A 16,776-nucleotide genomic window follows, 5' to 3' on the forward strand; every position below is an offset into this window, starting at 1 on the left:
TGGCAGTTCCAGGTAGTTCTTTAGAATTCACACACCAGAATTCTAATGAGCTTTTTCCCACCAAACAAACTACTTTAAGAGCTCAGACTTTGATATAATTAACCACTTTTTTTTTACAAAATGATGTTAGGAGGATCGTTTTAGGTTTTTTTGGTGGCTCAGATGGTAAAGAATCTGCCTGCATTGCAGGAGACAACAGGTTCAATCCCTGTGTCAGGAAGATCCCCTGGAGAAGGTCATGGCAACCCACTCCAGTATTCCATGGACAGAGAATTCCATGGACAGAGGACCCTGATAGGCTACAGTCCGTGGGGTTGCAAAGAGTTGGACACAGCTGAGTGACTAACTTTATTTTTTTTTTTTTTACAAAATGGAATTGGGAGGATTCTTCTAGTTTCTTTTAAATCACAGTAATGTTTTACCATGTTCTGCATATTTATAGAATATCAAATTTACCATCTTAACTAATGCTAAGTGTCTAATTCAGACATGTGAAGTGTATTTGTACTGTTATGCAGCCAATCTCTACAACTTTTACCATCTTGCAAAACTGAAGCTCTACACTCTTTGAACAATAACTCCCCACTTCCCTGTCCTCTCAGTCCCTGGAAACACTGTTCACTCTCTGTCTTTATGAAATGACCATTACTCTACGTACCTCACATACATGGAATCCGACACATTTCTCCTGTCACTGGCTTATTTTTCACTCAGCATAATGTCCTCAAGGTTCATTCCTATTGTAGCATATGTTAAAATTTCCTTCCTGGTTAAGGATGAATAATATTTTGCTTATCCATTCATTCATTGATGGCTACTTGGGTTACTTCCACTTTGGGGCTGTTGTAATTAATGCTGCTATGAACGTGGGTGTACAAATAGCTCTTCAAGACTCTGCTTTCAACTCTTTGGGGTATATACACGGAAGTGAAATTGCTGGATCATATGCTAATTCTATTTTTGATTTTTGGGGGAATCAATACATACACATACCTACTGTCAGCCATAGTGGCTGCACCAGTTTACATCCCCACAAACAACGTACAAGAGTTTCAATTTCTCCACATCCTCACCAACACATATTGTCTGTATTTTTCAGAGGTACCATCCTAATGGATATCACTGTGATTTTGATTTTCATTTTCCTAATGATTAATGAAGTTGAGCCTCTTTTCATGTGCTCACTGGCCAATTATATTAATATGTCTTCTTTGAAGAATGTCTACCTAAGTCTTTTTCCTGTTTTTTAACTGGGTTGTTTGGGTTTTGTTGTCGAGTTGACGGTTGCCTCTTCACTCTGTTGACTGTGTCCTTTAATGCACAGAAGTTCATAATTTTTATATAAACCAATTTATCTATTTTTGCTTTTGTCTCCTGCACTTTTGGTGCTGTATCCAAGAAATTATTGCCAAATCCGGTGTCGTGAAGATTTTCCCCTGTTTTCTTCTAAGAATTTTGTAGTTTTCCCTCCTACATTTAGCACTTTAATCCATTTTGGCCTAAGTTTTGTATATGGTATAACACAAGGATCCAACTCGATTCTTTGAATGTAGATGAACAATTGTCCCAACACCATTGTCTGAAAAGAATTTTTTTCGCCACTGAATGGTCTTGGTATCCTTGTCAACAATCATTTGACCATATATGTGAGAGTTTATTTCTGAGCTTTCTATTATATTCCATTGATCTAAATTACTGACTTTATGCCAGTACCACAGTATTTTGACTACTGTGGCTTTGTAATAAAGTTTTAAATCAAGAAGTGTGAGCCCTCCAACTTTGTTCTTTTCAAGATTGCTTTGGCTATTCGGGGTCCCTTGAGATTCCACAAAAATTTTAGGGCAAAATTATCTTTATTTCTGTTAAAAAAAAAAAAATAAGCCTTTGGAACTTTGATAGAGATTGTGTTAAACCTGTAGATCACTTTGGCAGTATTGACATCTTAACATCTTAACAATATTAAGTTTTCTGTGGACTGTCTTACATTTTTGTTCTGATCTAGCCAGCATTATTTTTTGGGCTCCAAAATCACTGCAGATGGTGATTGCAGCCATGAAATTAAAAGACGCTTACTCCTTGGAAGAAAAGTTATGACCAACCTAGACAGTATATTCAAAAGCAGAGACATTTACTTTGCTGACTAAGGTCCGTCTAGTCAAGGCTATGGTTTTTCCTGTGGTCATGTATGGATGTGAGAGTTGGACTGTGAAGAAGGCTGAGTGCCAAAGAATTGATGCTTTTGAACTGTGGTGTTGGAGAAGACTCTTGAGAGTCCCTTGGACTGCAAGGAGATCCAACCAGTCCATTCTGAGGGAGATCAACCCTGGGATTTCTTTGGAAGGAATGATGCTAACGCTGAAACTCCAGTACTTTGGCCACCTCATGCGAAGAGTTGGCTCATTAGAAAAGACTCTGATACTGGGAGGGATTGGGGGCAGGAGGAGAAGGGGACGACCCAGGATGAGATGGCTGGATGGCATCACCCACTCAAGGTATGTGAGTCTGAGTGAGCTCTGGGAGATGGTGATGGACAGGGAGGCCTGGCGTGCTGCAATTCATGGGGTCGCAAAGAGTCGGACACGACTGAGCGGCTGAACTGAACTGAACTGAGCCAGCATCTAGGTCATGAACTAGTCTCCTGGGAATACTCTGAATAACTGAGGAATAAAGGCATCTTTCCTGCACCACTTCAGAATTAGGGCCTGTGTAAATCCAAGGGGTGAGGAGAAATTCAGAAAAGAGGAAGGTGGGATTGGGCCCATGAGGGGCTCCCTGCTGAGTGGGGATTGGCCATTTTGTAAACATTAAAACACAAGGGAGCAAAACCTTAAAAGGGGGGAGGGGGAGATGAGTGCTAAAGGCCTCCCATCAGCAATGTTGATTGAGGTTCAGGCTTCAAGATGGCTGCACCCCACCAGGATATTTCACACTTGACCTTGCCTGTGAACTTAAGGTCCAAAAGTCCTAGCAGGGTCTTTAGGAGGGTCAGGACAGGTCATGAACTTGCTTGGAAGTGCTGGGGAAAACATCCTTTTCAATGTCTTCTTTTTAATTGCTCTCAGTGGTAGTAGACTTTTCTTCTGAAACCCCCAAATGGCCAAGTGTGATAAATAAGATGTAGGGTAAAAATAAGCATTGTTTTTGTCAACTGCTGCTGCTGCTGCTGCTGCTAAGTCACTTCAGTCGTGTCCGACTCTGTGCGACCCCATAGACTACTGTGTGCAAACAACAGAATTATGTTCTTTATTCTCCTTTCTTTTCTTACTTTATTCTCCTAACTTTTCTAATTGGTAAGTAAGAACTCAAATCATCCATACAGTCTTCCTGATGTAAAGCAAAACTTCCATCCCCACTATGGGCCCCATTCAGACAGGTTTTAGGAAGTGTCAGAGAAGAGACACTGACACTCCTAACTAGAACTGAGGAGTGAGAAAGAGTCACCAATGTGATAAATGCGTAGTTTCAATCAATGCTAAAATTCATGTAGCCATTGCTAAAATATACAAGTGCCCTAGCCAATGACCTTCAAGTGAGATGTCTATGAAGACAGTCTTTCACGTTCTGCTGGCACAAATTCACTGAGATCAAGCATGATCTTGATTTATCCCTGGATACAGCAATTTAGGAGATTCTAATATCAATTCAACTCATGTGAGGAGAACACATGCTGCCCTCCAAAACAAACACCTGCTTTAAACCTGACCAGATGAACAAAGATGCAGATGCTACAAGCACAGAATGAGCCGCTGTTGATTCACTTATGCCCTCAAGGGACCCCATCATTTGTACAGCACCCTCCAAATTACCAGCAAGCAACTCATTTGAAATTTGGCAAAGACAAATACAGATGAACAATTTCACCCCAGAGATTCAGAGTAATCAGCCTGGTTGGGAGCAGAGTGAGTGTTCCTTGTGTACCTATCAGGCCTGCAACTCTGTTTGAAGCCCATTCAGGCCTGTGGATGGTTTCCCAACCCACAAACATCTCAGCAGCCTCTCTATATTCCAGAGACTGATGTACCTGATGCTTGGGACCATCTGTTGCTGAAAAAAATCCAGTTTAGTTAGTCAGGCTGATGCTTTTGCATACCTGTAGCTTCTTGCTCTGAGAGGCAGGTCCTTTGAGGATCTGCTTGGCTATGACACTACTAAAGGCCAAATGCTAACTCATGTCCGTAGCTTAGGGCTAAGTCTGTATGTGATTCCTCTGTTACCACCCTATCTTCTGTTCCCAAGCCTGGTTTTACCCCCAATGAGTTAAATATCTGTGCCTTTAGTATCCAGCAAAGCATAAGGGAAGGTTGTCTCTGTGTGTATGTGTGTGTGTGTGTGTGTGTGTGTGCATGTGTGTAAAAGAGAAAGAGAGGTAATATAGAGGAGTTAGGGTTTCTAACCATCATCCCCATCTCTCACCACATTTGTGAACTCCTGGTTATAGTGACTTCATGTTCACTGACCTATATTCAGAGCCTGGTTTCATATGTCCATGACAAGTCATTTAACTATACATGGTTCAATTTCCTCCTCTATAAAATATAGATTGAAAATAGCTGGGCTTCCCTGCTGGCTCAGTAGTAAAGAATCTGCCTGCCAGTGTGGGAGACGCAGGTTTGATCTGTGGTCTGGGAAGATCCACGGCCACAAAGCAGCAAAGCCCCTGCCCCATGGCCATCAAGCCTGCGCTCTAGAGCCCAGAGCTGCAGCCACTGACACCCATGAGCTCTAGAGCTCACACTCAGAGACAAGAGAAACCACTGTAACGAGAAGCCCGAGCACCGAAACGAGAGAGGAACCTCAACTCACCACGACTAGAGAAAAGCCTGCGCAACCGAAAAAACCCAGATCAGCCAAAACGAAATACACAAATAACATTATTTTTAAAAAAAGAAAATAAATACCTCCAACTACTATTAAAAAAAAAGAAATCTTTCCATTTGCAACAACATAGATACATCTAGAGGATTATTGTGCTACATAAGTCGGACAGAGAACGACAAATACTGTATGGCATCACTTATGTGTGAAATTAAAAAGCAAACAGACAAAATGAAGCAAAAATAAACTCATAGATACAGAGAACCGATGGGAGGTTTCCAGAAGGTAAGGAGTGGGGGAATGGGCAAACCTCCAGCTATACAATGAATAAGTCACATGAATGTGATATTCAGCATAGAGAATATAGTCAGTAATATTGTAATGACTTTGTACAAGGACAGATGATAAAAACTATGGTGATCACTTCATAATGTATATGAACATTACATCACCATGCAGTACACCTGAAACTTAACAGAATATTTTATGTCAACTATAGTTCAATTAAAAATGGGAAAATAGCATCAGTGCTTGCTGGGAAGATTGGATGAAATCCTTGAAATGGGCCTTACATATGTATATGCCTGAACATGGTGTTCAATAAATTGTTGCCATTTTTTTCCAAAATTATATGTATTTTTTCTGTCTATAGAAATAAAAATTATATAGATATGAGACAAGACAGGAAAATGTAAAACAAAGACTAACTAACCACTCAGAAATAACCTGTTGTCTGTGCTTCCTGTCTTGGTTCTACCTATTTTCATGCAGTTAAAGTCATACAGAATACATAGCTATCTAAATAATAACTGTTATTTTTTGAGCACTTAAAGTGTACCAGGAACTGAACTATATGCTTTGCCTATATCATTATATTAATCTTTACAATAATGTTCAAGAGATATTATTATCCCCACTTTATAGATTATTATCATCTCAAGGAGAGTGTGTACTCAGCCCAACTCCCTGTAGTGAGAAAGAAATGCTTTCCTATGTTAACTCAACATTTACTCCACAGCAGCCAAACTAAACACATATTAACAGAAGTAAAATGCACAGGTCAGCTCTTTCCTTTCCCTCCCAGAAGGTTCTTAGCTGAAATTCTGCCCTTAGCCTGCCTACAAAGATGAGTTTCCTGGATGTGTGGATAATGATGGTATATCCCTCTGCCTGACTGCTCTTCACTGTCTCATAACACTTTTCGTCTACAAGGTCAGTGATTCTGTTTACGTGTGCTTAGTTGCTTGGTCGTGTCCAACTCTTAGAGACCCCATGGACTGTAGCCCGCCAGGCTCCTCTCTCCATGGGATTTCCGAGGCAAGAAAACTGGAGTGGGTTGCCATTCCCTTCTCCAGGGTATCTTCCCGACCCAGGGATCAAACCCCAGGTCTCCCACATTGCAGGTGGATTCTTTACATCTGAGTCACCAGGGAAGCCCTGAAAATGAAATTGTTAGTCACTCAGTCATGTCCAACTCTTTTTCACCCCATGGACTATAGCTCGTCAGGATCCTCTGTCCAAGTGATTCTCCAGGAAGGAATACTGGAGTAGGTTGCCATTCCCTGGCAAAGAAGGGAGGGTAAATGCCTCTTCATGCTCCACCTGCTGAAATTATCATCACAGGTCAGCTGACACCCCATCCTGGTGGGCAGCTCTCAGTCAGGGTGAATGCTGATCCCAATTAGAGCCCCAGAGACAGCACGAGCAAGTTTGCAAAATAAAATGAAATGGCCTCTGAAGTGTCCACTTCTTTTCCTGTCCCACCTCCTCTCCTGGCCAAGCTTTTGGAGTTACACACAGCAGACTCAAAACTGTCACTAACTAGTCCTCAGTGATCTTGGGCAAGTTGACCTGTGTAGGTCTCCATTTCCTCCCGTTAGCAAGATGGCACAATATGTCAGCTGCCGAAATGTTCTTACACGTCTCAATGTCTTTTCAAGGGCATGTGTGCTCTAATAAGGGTCTCTTGAATACCCAAAGACCATGAAGAATGCCATACTGCTGGGGCAGAATTCCAGGGAGCCAGCAGGGGAGTGGGCACTGGGGACACAGAGTTGTCCATAAGTCCCTATGGTTCATCCAGACAAGGACTGAGCTCTCTGCCCTCCCACCCATGGGACGTTAGAGACTAACCATGGTCCAGGGTAAAAGAGGCAGAGCTACTCCAAGGAACTTTCTAAAGGAATATACCAAAGCATTCTGAAAAGTAATGAAGTGGTGTTTCATTCAAATCTTTCAAAAACTTGCAGGCATTAAAAGCATCAGTGGAAGAAATGAGCTCTGAAACCATGAAAGGACATGGAGGAAACTTAAATGCACATTGCTAAGTGAAAGAAGCCAGCCTGAAAAGGCTGTACACTGTATGAGTTCAACAATGTGATATTCTGGGAAAGGCAATTCTATAGAACAGTAAAGTCATCAGTAGTTGCAGGGTTAGGGAGGAGAGAGACGGAGGAATTAAATAGAAAGAGCCCAGAAGATTTTGAGAAGGGTGAAACTATTACATATCATTACTATAATGTTGGATCATGACATTATGCAGTCGTCAAAACCCATAGAATACACAACACAAACAATGAACCTTAGTGTCAACTATGGACTTCAGTTACCATTTCAGTATTGTTACATTAGGACGTCCCTCCTGCCATTGCAGGAGATGTAGAAGACACAGGTTCAATCCCTGGGTCCAGAAGAGCCCCTGAAGGAGTTTGAGTAGGCTCCGGGAGTTGATGATGGACAGGGAAGCCTGCGGCATGCTGCAGTCCATGGGGTCACAAAGAGTCAGACATGACTGAGCAGCTGAACTGAACTGAACTGAACTGAAAGACATAGTAGGGGAAACCAGGAAGGGGGAAAGATATATGGTAATTCTCTGTATTATCTGCTCAATTTTCACGTAAACCTAAAACTTCTAGGGCTTCCCTGAAGTTGCTGATAAAACCAATAGCTCGGTTGGTAAAGAATACACCTGCAATGCAGAGACCCTGGTTCAATTCCTGGGTCAGGAAGATCCCCTGGAGAAGGGAAAGGCTACCCACTCCAGTATCTTGGCGTGGAGAATTCCATGGACTGTATAGTTCATGGGGTTGCAAAAAGTTGGACACAACCGAGCGACTTTCACTTCACTTAAAACTTCTAAAACTTAAAATCTATACAGGCCATTTTCAAATAGAATGATTGCTTGATAGCTTTTTATGTAAGAAGAGAGTGCTGACTCCAGGAGAGACAGGTCAGGTCTAATCCCAGGCTTGGCAGGAGGAAATGGCTTGGTGGAGCTGCTTCTCAAGGTCTTATTTTGTGAAGAATCACCCGGGGATCTTCTTAAAATGCAGACTCAGCAGGTCGGGAGTGGTGCCTGAGCCTCTGCATTTCTAACAAGCTCCCAGATGAACCCTGAGCTGCTGGTCCACGACCCATACTTCCTGGGGAAATCAGCCTCTCTGTCCTGCACTTATTTATGGTCAGATCCTTCTCAGTTCAGTTCAGTTCAGTCGCTCAGTCGTGTCCAACTCTTTGCGACCCCATGAATCGCAGCACGCCAGGCCTCCCTGTCCATCACCAACTCCCGGAGTTCACTCAGACTCACGTCTCTTGAGTCAGTGATGCCATCCAGCCATCTCATCCTGGGTCCTCCCCTTCTCCTCCTGCCCCCAATCCCTCCCAGCATCAGAGTCTTTTCCAATGAGTCAACTCTTTGCATGAGGTGGCCAAAGTACTGGAGTCTCAGCGTTAGCATCATTCCTTCCAAGGAAATCCCAGGGTTGATCTCCTTCAGAATGGACTGGTTGGATCTCCTTGCAGTCCAAGGGACTCTCAAGAGTCTTCTCCAACACCACAGTTCAAAAGCATCAATTCTTCGGCACTCAGCTTTCTTCACAGTCCAACTCTCACATCCATACGTGACCACAGGAAAAACCATAGCCTTGACTAGACAGACCTTAGTCGGCAAAGTAATGTCTCTGCTTTTGAATATACTATCTAGGTTGGTCATAACTTTTCTTCCAAGGAGTAAGCGTCTTTTAATTTCATGGCTGCAGTCACCATCTGCAGTGATTTTGGAACCAAAAAAAATAAAGTCTGACACTGTTTCCACTGTTTCCCCATCTATTTCCCATGAAGTGATGGGACCGGATACCATGATCCTGCTCAGACACACATAATCTCTGTTTGTACCTAAATGAGTCCCAGAATTGTCTTTTGTGTCCCCAAATGAGTGGCCTGAAAATCCCCACAATAAGAAAAATAGCCTAGTCTCCAAACGCAACCCCAGTCAGAAACTGTTCCAGAAGCCACTCTGTAACTAAACCCTAGCCTGCCTCTCAAGCTTGCCCTCTGCTGGTGGAAATAGGTCATTGTCTTCTAAACTTTCACCCAGCTTTCATACTGCTCAAAGGCTCTTTTTTTTCTTCCAATTAATAAAGTCAGAAAAATTAGATGACATAATTAAATAAATAATAAAATTAAATAAACCCAGAGGTTTATTTCACCCTTTTAGATTTTGGAGAACTTTTCTACTCTGTTCCTTAAAGTACTTCCTTCAGAGTGGGGAGATAAATCATGGAACAACACAGACAACTTATGATTCTGTGTTGTCCTGAAGTAGTCCCCTACCCTGACTTTGTTCCCATCCCTCCCAGGGCTTTCCATGGTGGAGCAGTAAGACTTCATTTACATTGCCACATCAGAAAGGAGCAACAGTTCCTTCTGATCCAGAGTTGGGACTGGTAGTAGAGATAAGGTTGGTGTCTTCCAGAGGCATCAGAAGCAAAAGAAGCCTTTAATTGGAAGGATGGGGAGATGGAAAGAGTCATGCTATTGATCATGTCACTATCATTCATTCAGGAACAAATTTATTTATTACCTACCGGATAAGGCTGGATATACCCACGCCCCAGTCATTCTGCATACTCCCTCTGCACCACCGCCACCCCGCGCCCTGCCCCGCCCCCTCCAGGCCCTGCCCCTGGGCCCTGTGGGCTTCTTCCAGCTACTGTCCTTGTGCAGTCAACCTCTTAGAATCATGGTAGAGCTCATCGCTTCACTTTCCTATCTATCCATTTCTTCCTTGGCCTTGGGGGCCAGGAGCTGAGCATTCCTAACCCTTGAACACAGAGATTGTAGCTCATATGGGAAATAAGCATAGTGCATGCTAAGTCGCTCAGTCGTGTCTGACTCTTTTGCAACCCCATGGACTGTAGCCTGCCAGGCTCCTCTGTTCATGGGATTTTGTCTGCAAGAATACTGAAGTGGGTAGCTGTTTCCTCTGCCAGGGGATGTTCCCAACTGAGGAATCAAATCACTTCTCCTGTGTCTCCTACACTGGCAAGGCAGATTCTTGACCACTGAGCCACCTGGGACTCCAGTAAGCATAGTAGCTGATACTTACAATTTGCTCTATCCTAAGCAATCTACTTACATTACTGCTGCCATTTAGTCACTAAGTCATGTCAAACTCTTTGAGACCCCATGGACTGGCAGGCTCTTCTGTGCATGGAATTCTCCAGGCAAGAATACTGGAGTGGGTTGCCATTTCCTTCTGCAGGGGATCTTCCTGACCCAGGAATCAAAGTTGCATCTCCTGCTTGGCAGGCAGTGCTTTACTATTGAGCCACCTAATTCTTACAGAAATTCTGTGATCATCCTCATCATACAAATGAGAAAGTCGGGGTGCAGAGAAGTTGAGAGACACAGTTAGTAACTTAATTTGTTATTTTCTCTAATAGGTTTCTGGGGGTTGATGGGCTCCATTATTCTGTTGCAGTCAGATAGTGGGTAAGACTCAGTAGACAGGTCTGGAGCAGGGGCTGGGGTGTCTGATCAGCCAAGGATTGGTCAGGCATCTCTGTCCACATGGCCTCTCGAACAGGCTAGCTTGTGCTTCCTCCCAGCTTATCAGTGAGAGTCGTTGGACATCTTAGATGGTGGTTGACCAGGCAGGAACTGCAAAACTTCTTATGATCTTGCTTCCAAAACTAGGTGACATCATTTTCACTGTATTCTGTCTGTCAGAATAGGTACAGTCCAGCTCAGATTCAAACAGGTAGAAGAATAGTCACCACGTCTCAATGCGGAAAGAGCTTAAAGTACGTTGAAGCTTCCTTCCCATCTTGGAGACAAGTCGCTGCACCAGGATTTGACCCTAAGCAGCGTGACTCCAACCTTTGTGTGCTCAACCATTACGCTCTACTGACCTCCACATAGTACAAGACGCAGCCACACTGTGCTCTTGGTGACTGGTATAAGAGATAATGGTGGGCAAAGGAAGAGGTGATTAACTTGCCTCCATAAGTCAGGAAAGGCTGACAGCAGGAAGTATTACACACACACAGAGCCCCCCCGCCCTGGTGTGGAGGACAGATTATGACTCCACTGGGCAGCATTCTACACAACCACTCCATTACACGAGGTGACCTAAAAGCTGAGGGTGGTTCTGTGGAAAGTCGCTGACCTGGAAATGAGGAGCTGTGATATCCTGTCCCAGCTGGGTCACACTGTAGGCCTGGAACCTCAAGAGAAAGCAGGTCAAGAAGGGAAAGAACTAGCGTGCACAGGCCTTTCCAGAACCTTGCAGGGCAGAGTTTCTGACCATGTTGTGCCGCCCTCTCCCATCCCCAGATTGGAGACCCACACCTGGTGATCTGCATGGACTGCTCAGCAGACACCATGACCAACCGCCTTCTCCAGCGGAGCCGGAGCAGCCCGCAGGCAGACAGCAGCACCACCACCATCGCCAAGCGTCTGGAGGCCTACTACCGGGCCTCCATCCCTGTGGTCGCCTACTATGAGACAAAAACACAGCTACATAAGGTGAGCCCCCTCACAGCCCCCAGAATGAGCCAACTACCCATTTTTTTCAAAAACAAAGAAAAAAGGAAATTTCAGATTTAGGGATTTTGGAATTAGAACTGCATTGTTGTTGTTCAGTTGCTCAGTCGTGTCTGACTCTTTGCGACCCCATGGACTGCGGCACACCAGGCCTCCCTGTCCATCACCGTCCCCCGGAGTTTACTCAGACTCATGTCCATTGAGTCAAAGATGCCATCCAACCGTCTCATCCTCTGTCGTCCCCTTGTCCTCCTGCCTTCAATCTTTCCCAGCATCAGGGTCTTTTCCAATGAATCAGCTCTTTGGATCAGGTGGCCAAAGTATTGGAGTTTCAGCTTCAGCATCAGTCCTTCCAATGAATATGCAGGACTGATTTCCTTCAGGATTGACTGGTTTGATCTCCTTGTCTTCCACGGGACTCTCAGGAATCTTCTCCAACACCACAATTTGAAGGCATTAACTCTTCAGCACTCAGGCTTTTTTGCTGTCCAGCTCTCACATCCGTGAACTGCATACAGCTGCACAACTGGGGCCAGCATGTGGGTCCCGTAGACTCTTCACTTTGCATCACTCATCATATGGACCATGAAAAGCTGGTCATCCGATGTTTACAGAAGCCAATACGGTTGCTCCATTTTCCAAGAAGGAGGGAGGGAGGACAGGACGAGGGATAAGGCATTAGTTCTGACTTTCAGGCCTCAGCTACACAGGAGAACCCGAAAGGTCTCATCTAGATCTAAAATTCAACAACTTTGAATGTCTAAATTTTGGCATAGTACCTCACTGGCACTTGGCTGACTCAGTTTCTTGCAATAACTAGTGTTGCTAGGAGAAGCAGTATGTGGGGCCAGGAGAGCAGATGAGGTAAAACAGTGAGGAAACGGGTGGTCAGCTCAATGATCATGAGCAATAATCCATGCTGAGTAAAGTTCATGAATTTGGGAAAACTACCCAATCTTTATTCATTCTCTCATTTAATATATATGCACCAAGAACTTCCTATGGGCCATCCATTGCCCTGATGGTTTGGATGCAGGTAAGAAGATGTAGTCCTTGCCTGCTAGAGCCTAGGGTTTAGTAGGTGTGCACGTGTGCTAAGTCGCTTCAGTCATGTCCAGCTCTTTGCAACCCCATAGACTGTAGCTCGCAAGGCTCCTCTGTCCACAGGATTCTCCAGGCAAGAATACTGGAATGGGTTGTCATGCCCTCCTCCAGAGGATTTTCCCAACCCAGGGATCAAACCCATTCCCCCTATGGCTCCTGCCTTGCAGGCAGATTCTTTACCACTGAGCCACCCAGGAAGCCAGGGTTTAGTAGGGGAGACAGACAAATCAGTGATCACAATATGGAGTGAAAATGAGCAGAGAGTAAGTCCTGAGGGCCCTTTAACCTGATCTAAGGGGAGACAGAAGGAAGGCCACAAGAGAAGAACTAAGCTGAGCCCAATGTGGGGGTGCTGTGAGGGGAGCAGAGCGCTTCACACAGAAGGAGCTTGGCTGTGACATGAAGTGCCAAGAGAAAGAGAGAGAGGTGAGTGTGGAGAGGCAAGCAGGGGACCAGATCACGGTGAACCTGTCCTAGGAGCAAATAAGTGTCCTGAGAATGATGGGAGCTACTGAAGGGAACAGACATAGTCAGGGTTTCCACTTTGAAAGCTCACTCCATCAGCTTAGTGAGGAATGGATCCCAAGAAGATTAGGCCAGGAGACCACCGGGAGGTGGGATGGATCCAGGAACCAAACCCTCAGAACCCAACACAGAGGAGAGAGAGTAGACAGCTAGTATCTGCTTTTCCAGGAAGTTAAAAGGAAACAGCTTCAACCAATAATGTATCTTGGAGGGAGCTACATGACTGATTCCTTGGGGAAAACCATTGATAATGAAATCTTATCTTCTGAGCCAGTTAATTGTCCATTTTCCAGACCCTTAAGAACTTAACCCTGTTTAGTATCTGAGAGGTGTCCCATGATTTAACTCAGAGATGTCATGTATGTGACATGAGAGACATCACCCCCACCTTTTTCACCCACAGCAGCCACTGCTAAGCCATCATTGCTTTTCCCTCAGGACCTTGACTTGGCCTTAGCACAGCACAACAGGCAGCTCCTTCCAGTTACTAGGACTTAATGTACAAGACGAACCCTATTTGCTGTGCTTCATGTAGCCTTGAAAGTGAAAGTCACTCAGTCATGTCCGACTCTTTGTGACCCCATGGACTATACAGTCCATCACGGGATAGTCAATTCCGTGACTATACAGTCCATGGAATTCTCCAGGCCAGAATACTGGAGTGGGTAACTTTTCCCTTCTCCAGGGGATCTTCCCAACCCAGGGATCAAAACCAGGCCTCCCACATTGAAGGCGGATTCTTTACCAGCTGAGCCACAAGGGAAGCCCAAGAATACTGGAGGGGGTAGCCTATCCCTTCTCCAGGGGATCTTCCCGACCCAGGAATCAAACTGGGGTCTCCTGTCTTGCAAGCAGGTTCTTTACCAACTGAGCTATCAGGAAAGCCCCTCGTGTAGCCTTGGTTGCCACACAAAACAAAGACCTAGATCTTTAAACAAGCAAAAAAGTGTATCATAAAAAGGCAGGGTCTTAATAATTCAGGTGACAAAGGTCTTTCAGGATTCATGATTTTCACCCTCATGCCACCTGGAACACAGATGGAAATTATCCAGAGAGAAAAGGGTTTCTTCCTCTTTCAAGATTTACAGAGGTGAGAAAATCCCGAGTTAAGACTTTAGCCACTTTCAGAGTCAGGAAAGCCCTTTTATCTCTCTCCTGTATCTTTCTAGCCTAAGTTCTACATGCTCACAAATGATTGGCGTGTGGACACAGGGCTAACCGAGCTCTCCGATACAGCTGATCTCTGGGATCCTCCTTAGAAATAGCTAAGTTAGTGGGGAAGGGAGCTTCCCGTAACATGTGGCTCAGCTCGTCAGCTTCCCCCACATCTTAGAGATGCTGGCAGCTGGGTCTGTGGTGAGTTAACAAGTACGAACCATTGGCAAATATTTAAAACCACTCCAAGTTCTGACTCCAGTGCAGCGTGGGCTCCAGCCCTCAGGACTCCCTCAGGGCCTCTTGGAGGAAGTCGTTTCATCCCTGCCCCTGCCCCGGGCTGTCCTCCCCATGTAGCTGCCAAGATGAACAGGCTTCCTCCCCGACCTGGAGCAGAGTCAGTGCAGGGTGGCCTTGTGCCAGCCCAGGGACCCAGGGATGGGAGACTGGCTTGTAGGTGCCCCATGAGGCTTGCCAGCAGCTCAGGCCACAGGTGGGGATTGGAGAAGCAGTAGGGGAGCCAGCTGGCTTGGTCTGTATTGGAGAAGGTGAAAGCCTCTGGCCTTTTGTGTCTTCTGGCCTTCTGGGCTCTTGCCCAGTCTCCGAGCACCAGTTTGATCAGCTCCTGATCTCAAGTGATAGCCTGCATCTTGTTCCTGTGATGCTCTTTGGAGTCTTAGTACCCGCTCCCTGTCTCACTGGTAATTGAGCCCATGGCAGGACTGCTACCCTCCAGGTGGGCTCCTGGATCATGTAAGGAGTTTTCTTAAACTACATACGGGTGGTGAATGAACTTCGAGATTCAAGTGAGACCATTCAGTAGTGGCTCAGTGAGATTTCTTTAGGAATTAGAGCCACAGAAACAGTCCAGCCAGAAAAAGACCACCCTCCAAAAACACTTCCCTCTAACCTGTGCTGCCCACTTATGCTTACTCTCCATCCATCGCCTGACACCTTTACTGCCTGATGATGTGTGTGTGTGTGTGTTTGGTCATGTCCGACTCGGCAGCCTGCCAGGTTCTGTCCTTGGGATTTTGCAGTCAAGAAAACAGGAGCCGGTTGCCATTTCCCACTCCAGGGGATCTTCCGACTTAGGGACAGAAGCCAAATTTCCTGTGTCTCCTGCATTGCAGGGGGATTCTTGACCTCCTGAGCCATCGGGGAAGCCCACCACCCAATGATAGTCCTTTTTGCCACCAACTGTCTGGAAAAGTGCAATGGAATTTCAAACGAAAGTAAAAAACAAAACCGAGTTTATAGAGCCACTGCCTTATTCTTTGTTATGCCATCATGATATAATGATGTAAAAGTTAGGACTCCTTGTAACATAAACCTAGGGGTAGAAGCATATGTGGTCCAAATGGACCCTCTGACCTTCCCTTTTCCCCTCTAATAAAGTCAGCTTTCTGCTGCATCTAAGAACTAGAACTTTCGTCCATGTCACTCCCTTCCTCCTTGTACTCAAAGCAGACATCATTTGGCAATTGTGGCTCTTCTTTCCTATCCATTCTGAACGTTGCCTTAGAAATTTTATCAGGGACTTCCCTGGCAGTCCAGTGGTTAAGAATCTGCCTGCAGAGCTTCTCTGGTGACTCAGTGATAAAGAACCCGCCTGCCAATGCAGGAGACACAGGTTCGAGGGATCCGGGAAGATCCCACATGCCATGCATGGAGCAAGCCACTAAGGCCGTGCACCACAGCTATTAAGCCTGTGTTCTAGAAGCCAGGAGCCGCAGATACTGAAGCTGAAGCGCCCTCAAGCCCACGCTCCCCAGCACGAGAAGCCCCCACAATGAAAAAGCCCAAGCACCACAGCTAAAGTAGCCCCCACGCACCACAACTAGAAAAGAGCCTGCACAGCAGCAAAGACCCAGCACAGCCAAAAATAAACAGATAAACGAAAAGATGGGAAAGGATTAAATTTTTCAAAAAGCAATCTGTCAGCCTATGCAGGGGGTGCAGGTTCAGTCTTTGGTCAGGAAACTAAGATCCCACATGGCTCACAGCCGAAAACCCAAAACATAAAACAGAAGCGATATTGTGATAAATTCAATAGACTTTTTAAATGGTCCACATCAAAAAATCTTTAAAAAAAAAAAAAACTTTATCGACACAGCAGTACAGGTAGTCTCACCCAACTCACTAGAGTTGACCCATAGGAGAAAGCTTTTTTCACCTTGAGTGAGAGAATTTATAATTGAAAAAATAATTGAAATGAATCATTTTGATGGGCTTCCCAGGTGGCGATAGTGGTAAAGAACCTGACTGCCAGTGCAGGAGACATAAGAGCCTGAAGTTTGATCACTGGGTCGGGAGGATCTCCTAGAGAAGGAAACGGCAACCCACTCCAGT

General features: G+C 45.1%; 1 protein-coding gene across 2 annotated transcripts in view; it reads left to right on the forward strand.

Annotated features, from left to right (window-relative positions):
- The window catches only part of AK5 (adenylate kinase 5), a 272,886-nt gene that overhangs the window by 242,187 nt on the left and 13,923 nt on the right, over positions 1-16,776 (forward strand). For both annotated transcript variants that reach the window (XM_069595098.1, XM_069595099.1), the window contains exon 13: positions 11,431-11,622. In XM_069595098.1, the coding sequence (XP_069451199.1) occupies positions 11,431-11,622 (192 nt within the window). The remainder of the gene's footprint in view (positions 1-11,430; positions 11,623-16,776) is intronic.

This window comes from Ovis canadensis, chromosome 1 (genome assembly GCF_042477335.2).
Source record: "Ovis canadensis isolate MfBH-ARS-UI-01 breed Bighorn chromosome 1, ARS-UI_OviCan_v2, whole genome shotgun sequence".
Taxonomy (NCBI): domain Eukaryota; kingdom Metazoa; phylum Chordata; class Mammalia; order Artiodactyla; family Bovidae; genus Ovis; species Ovis canadensis.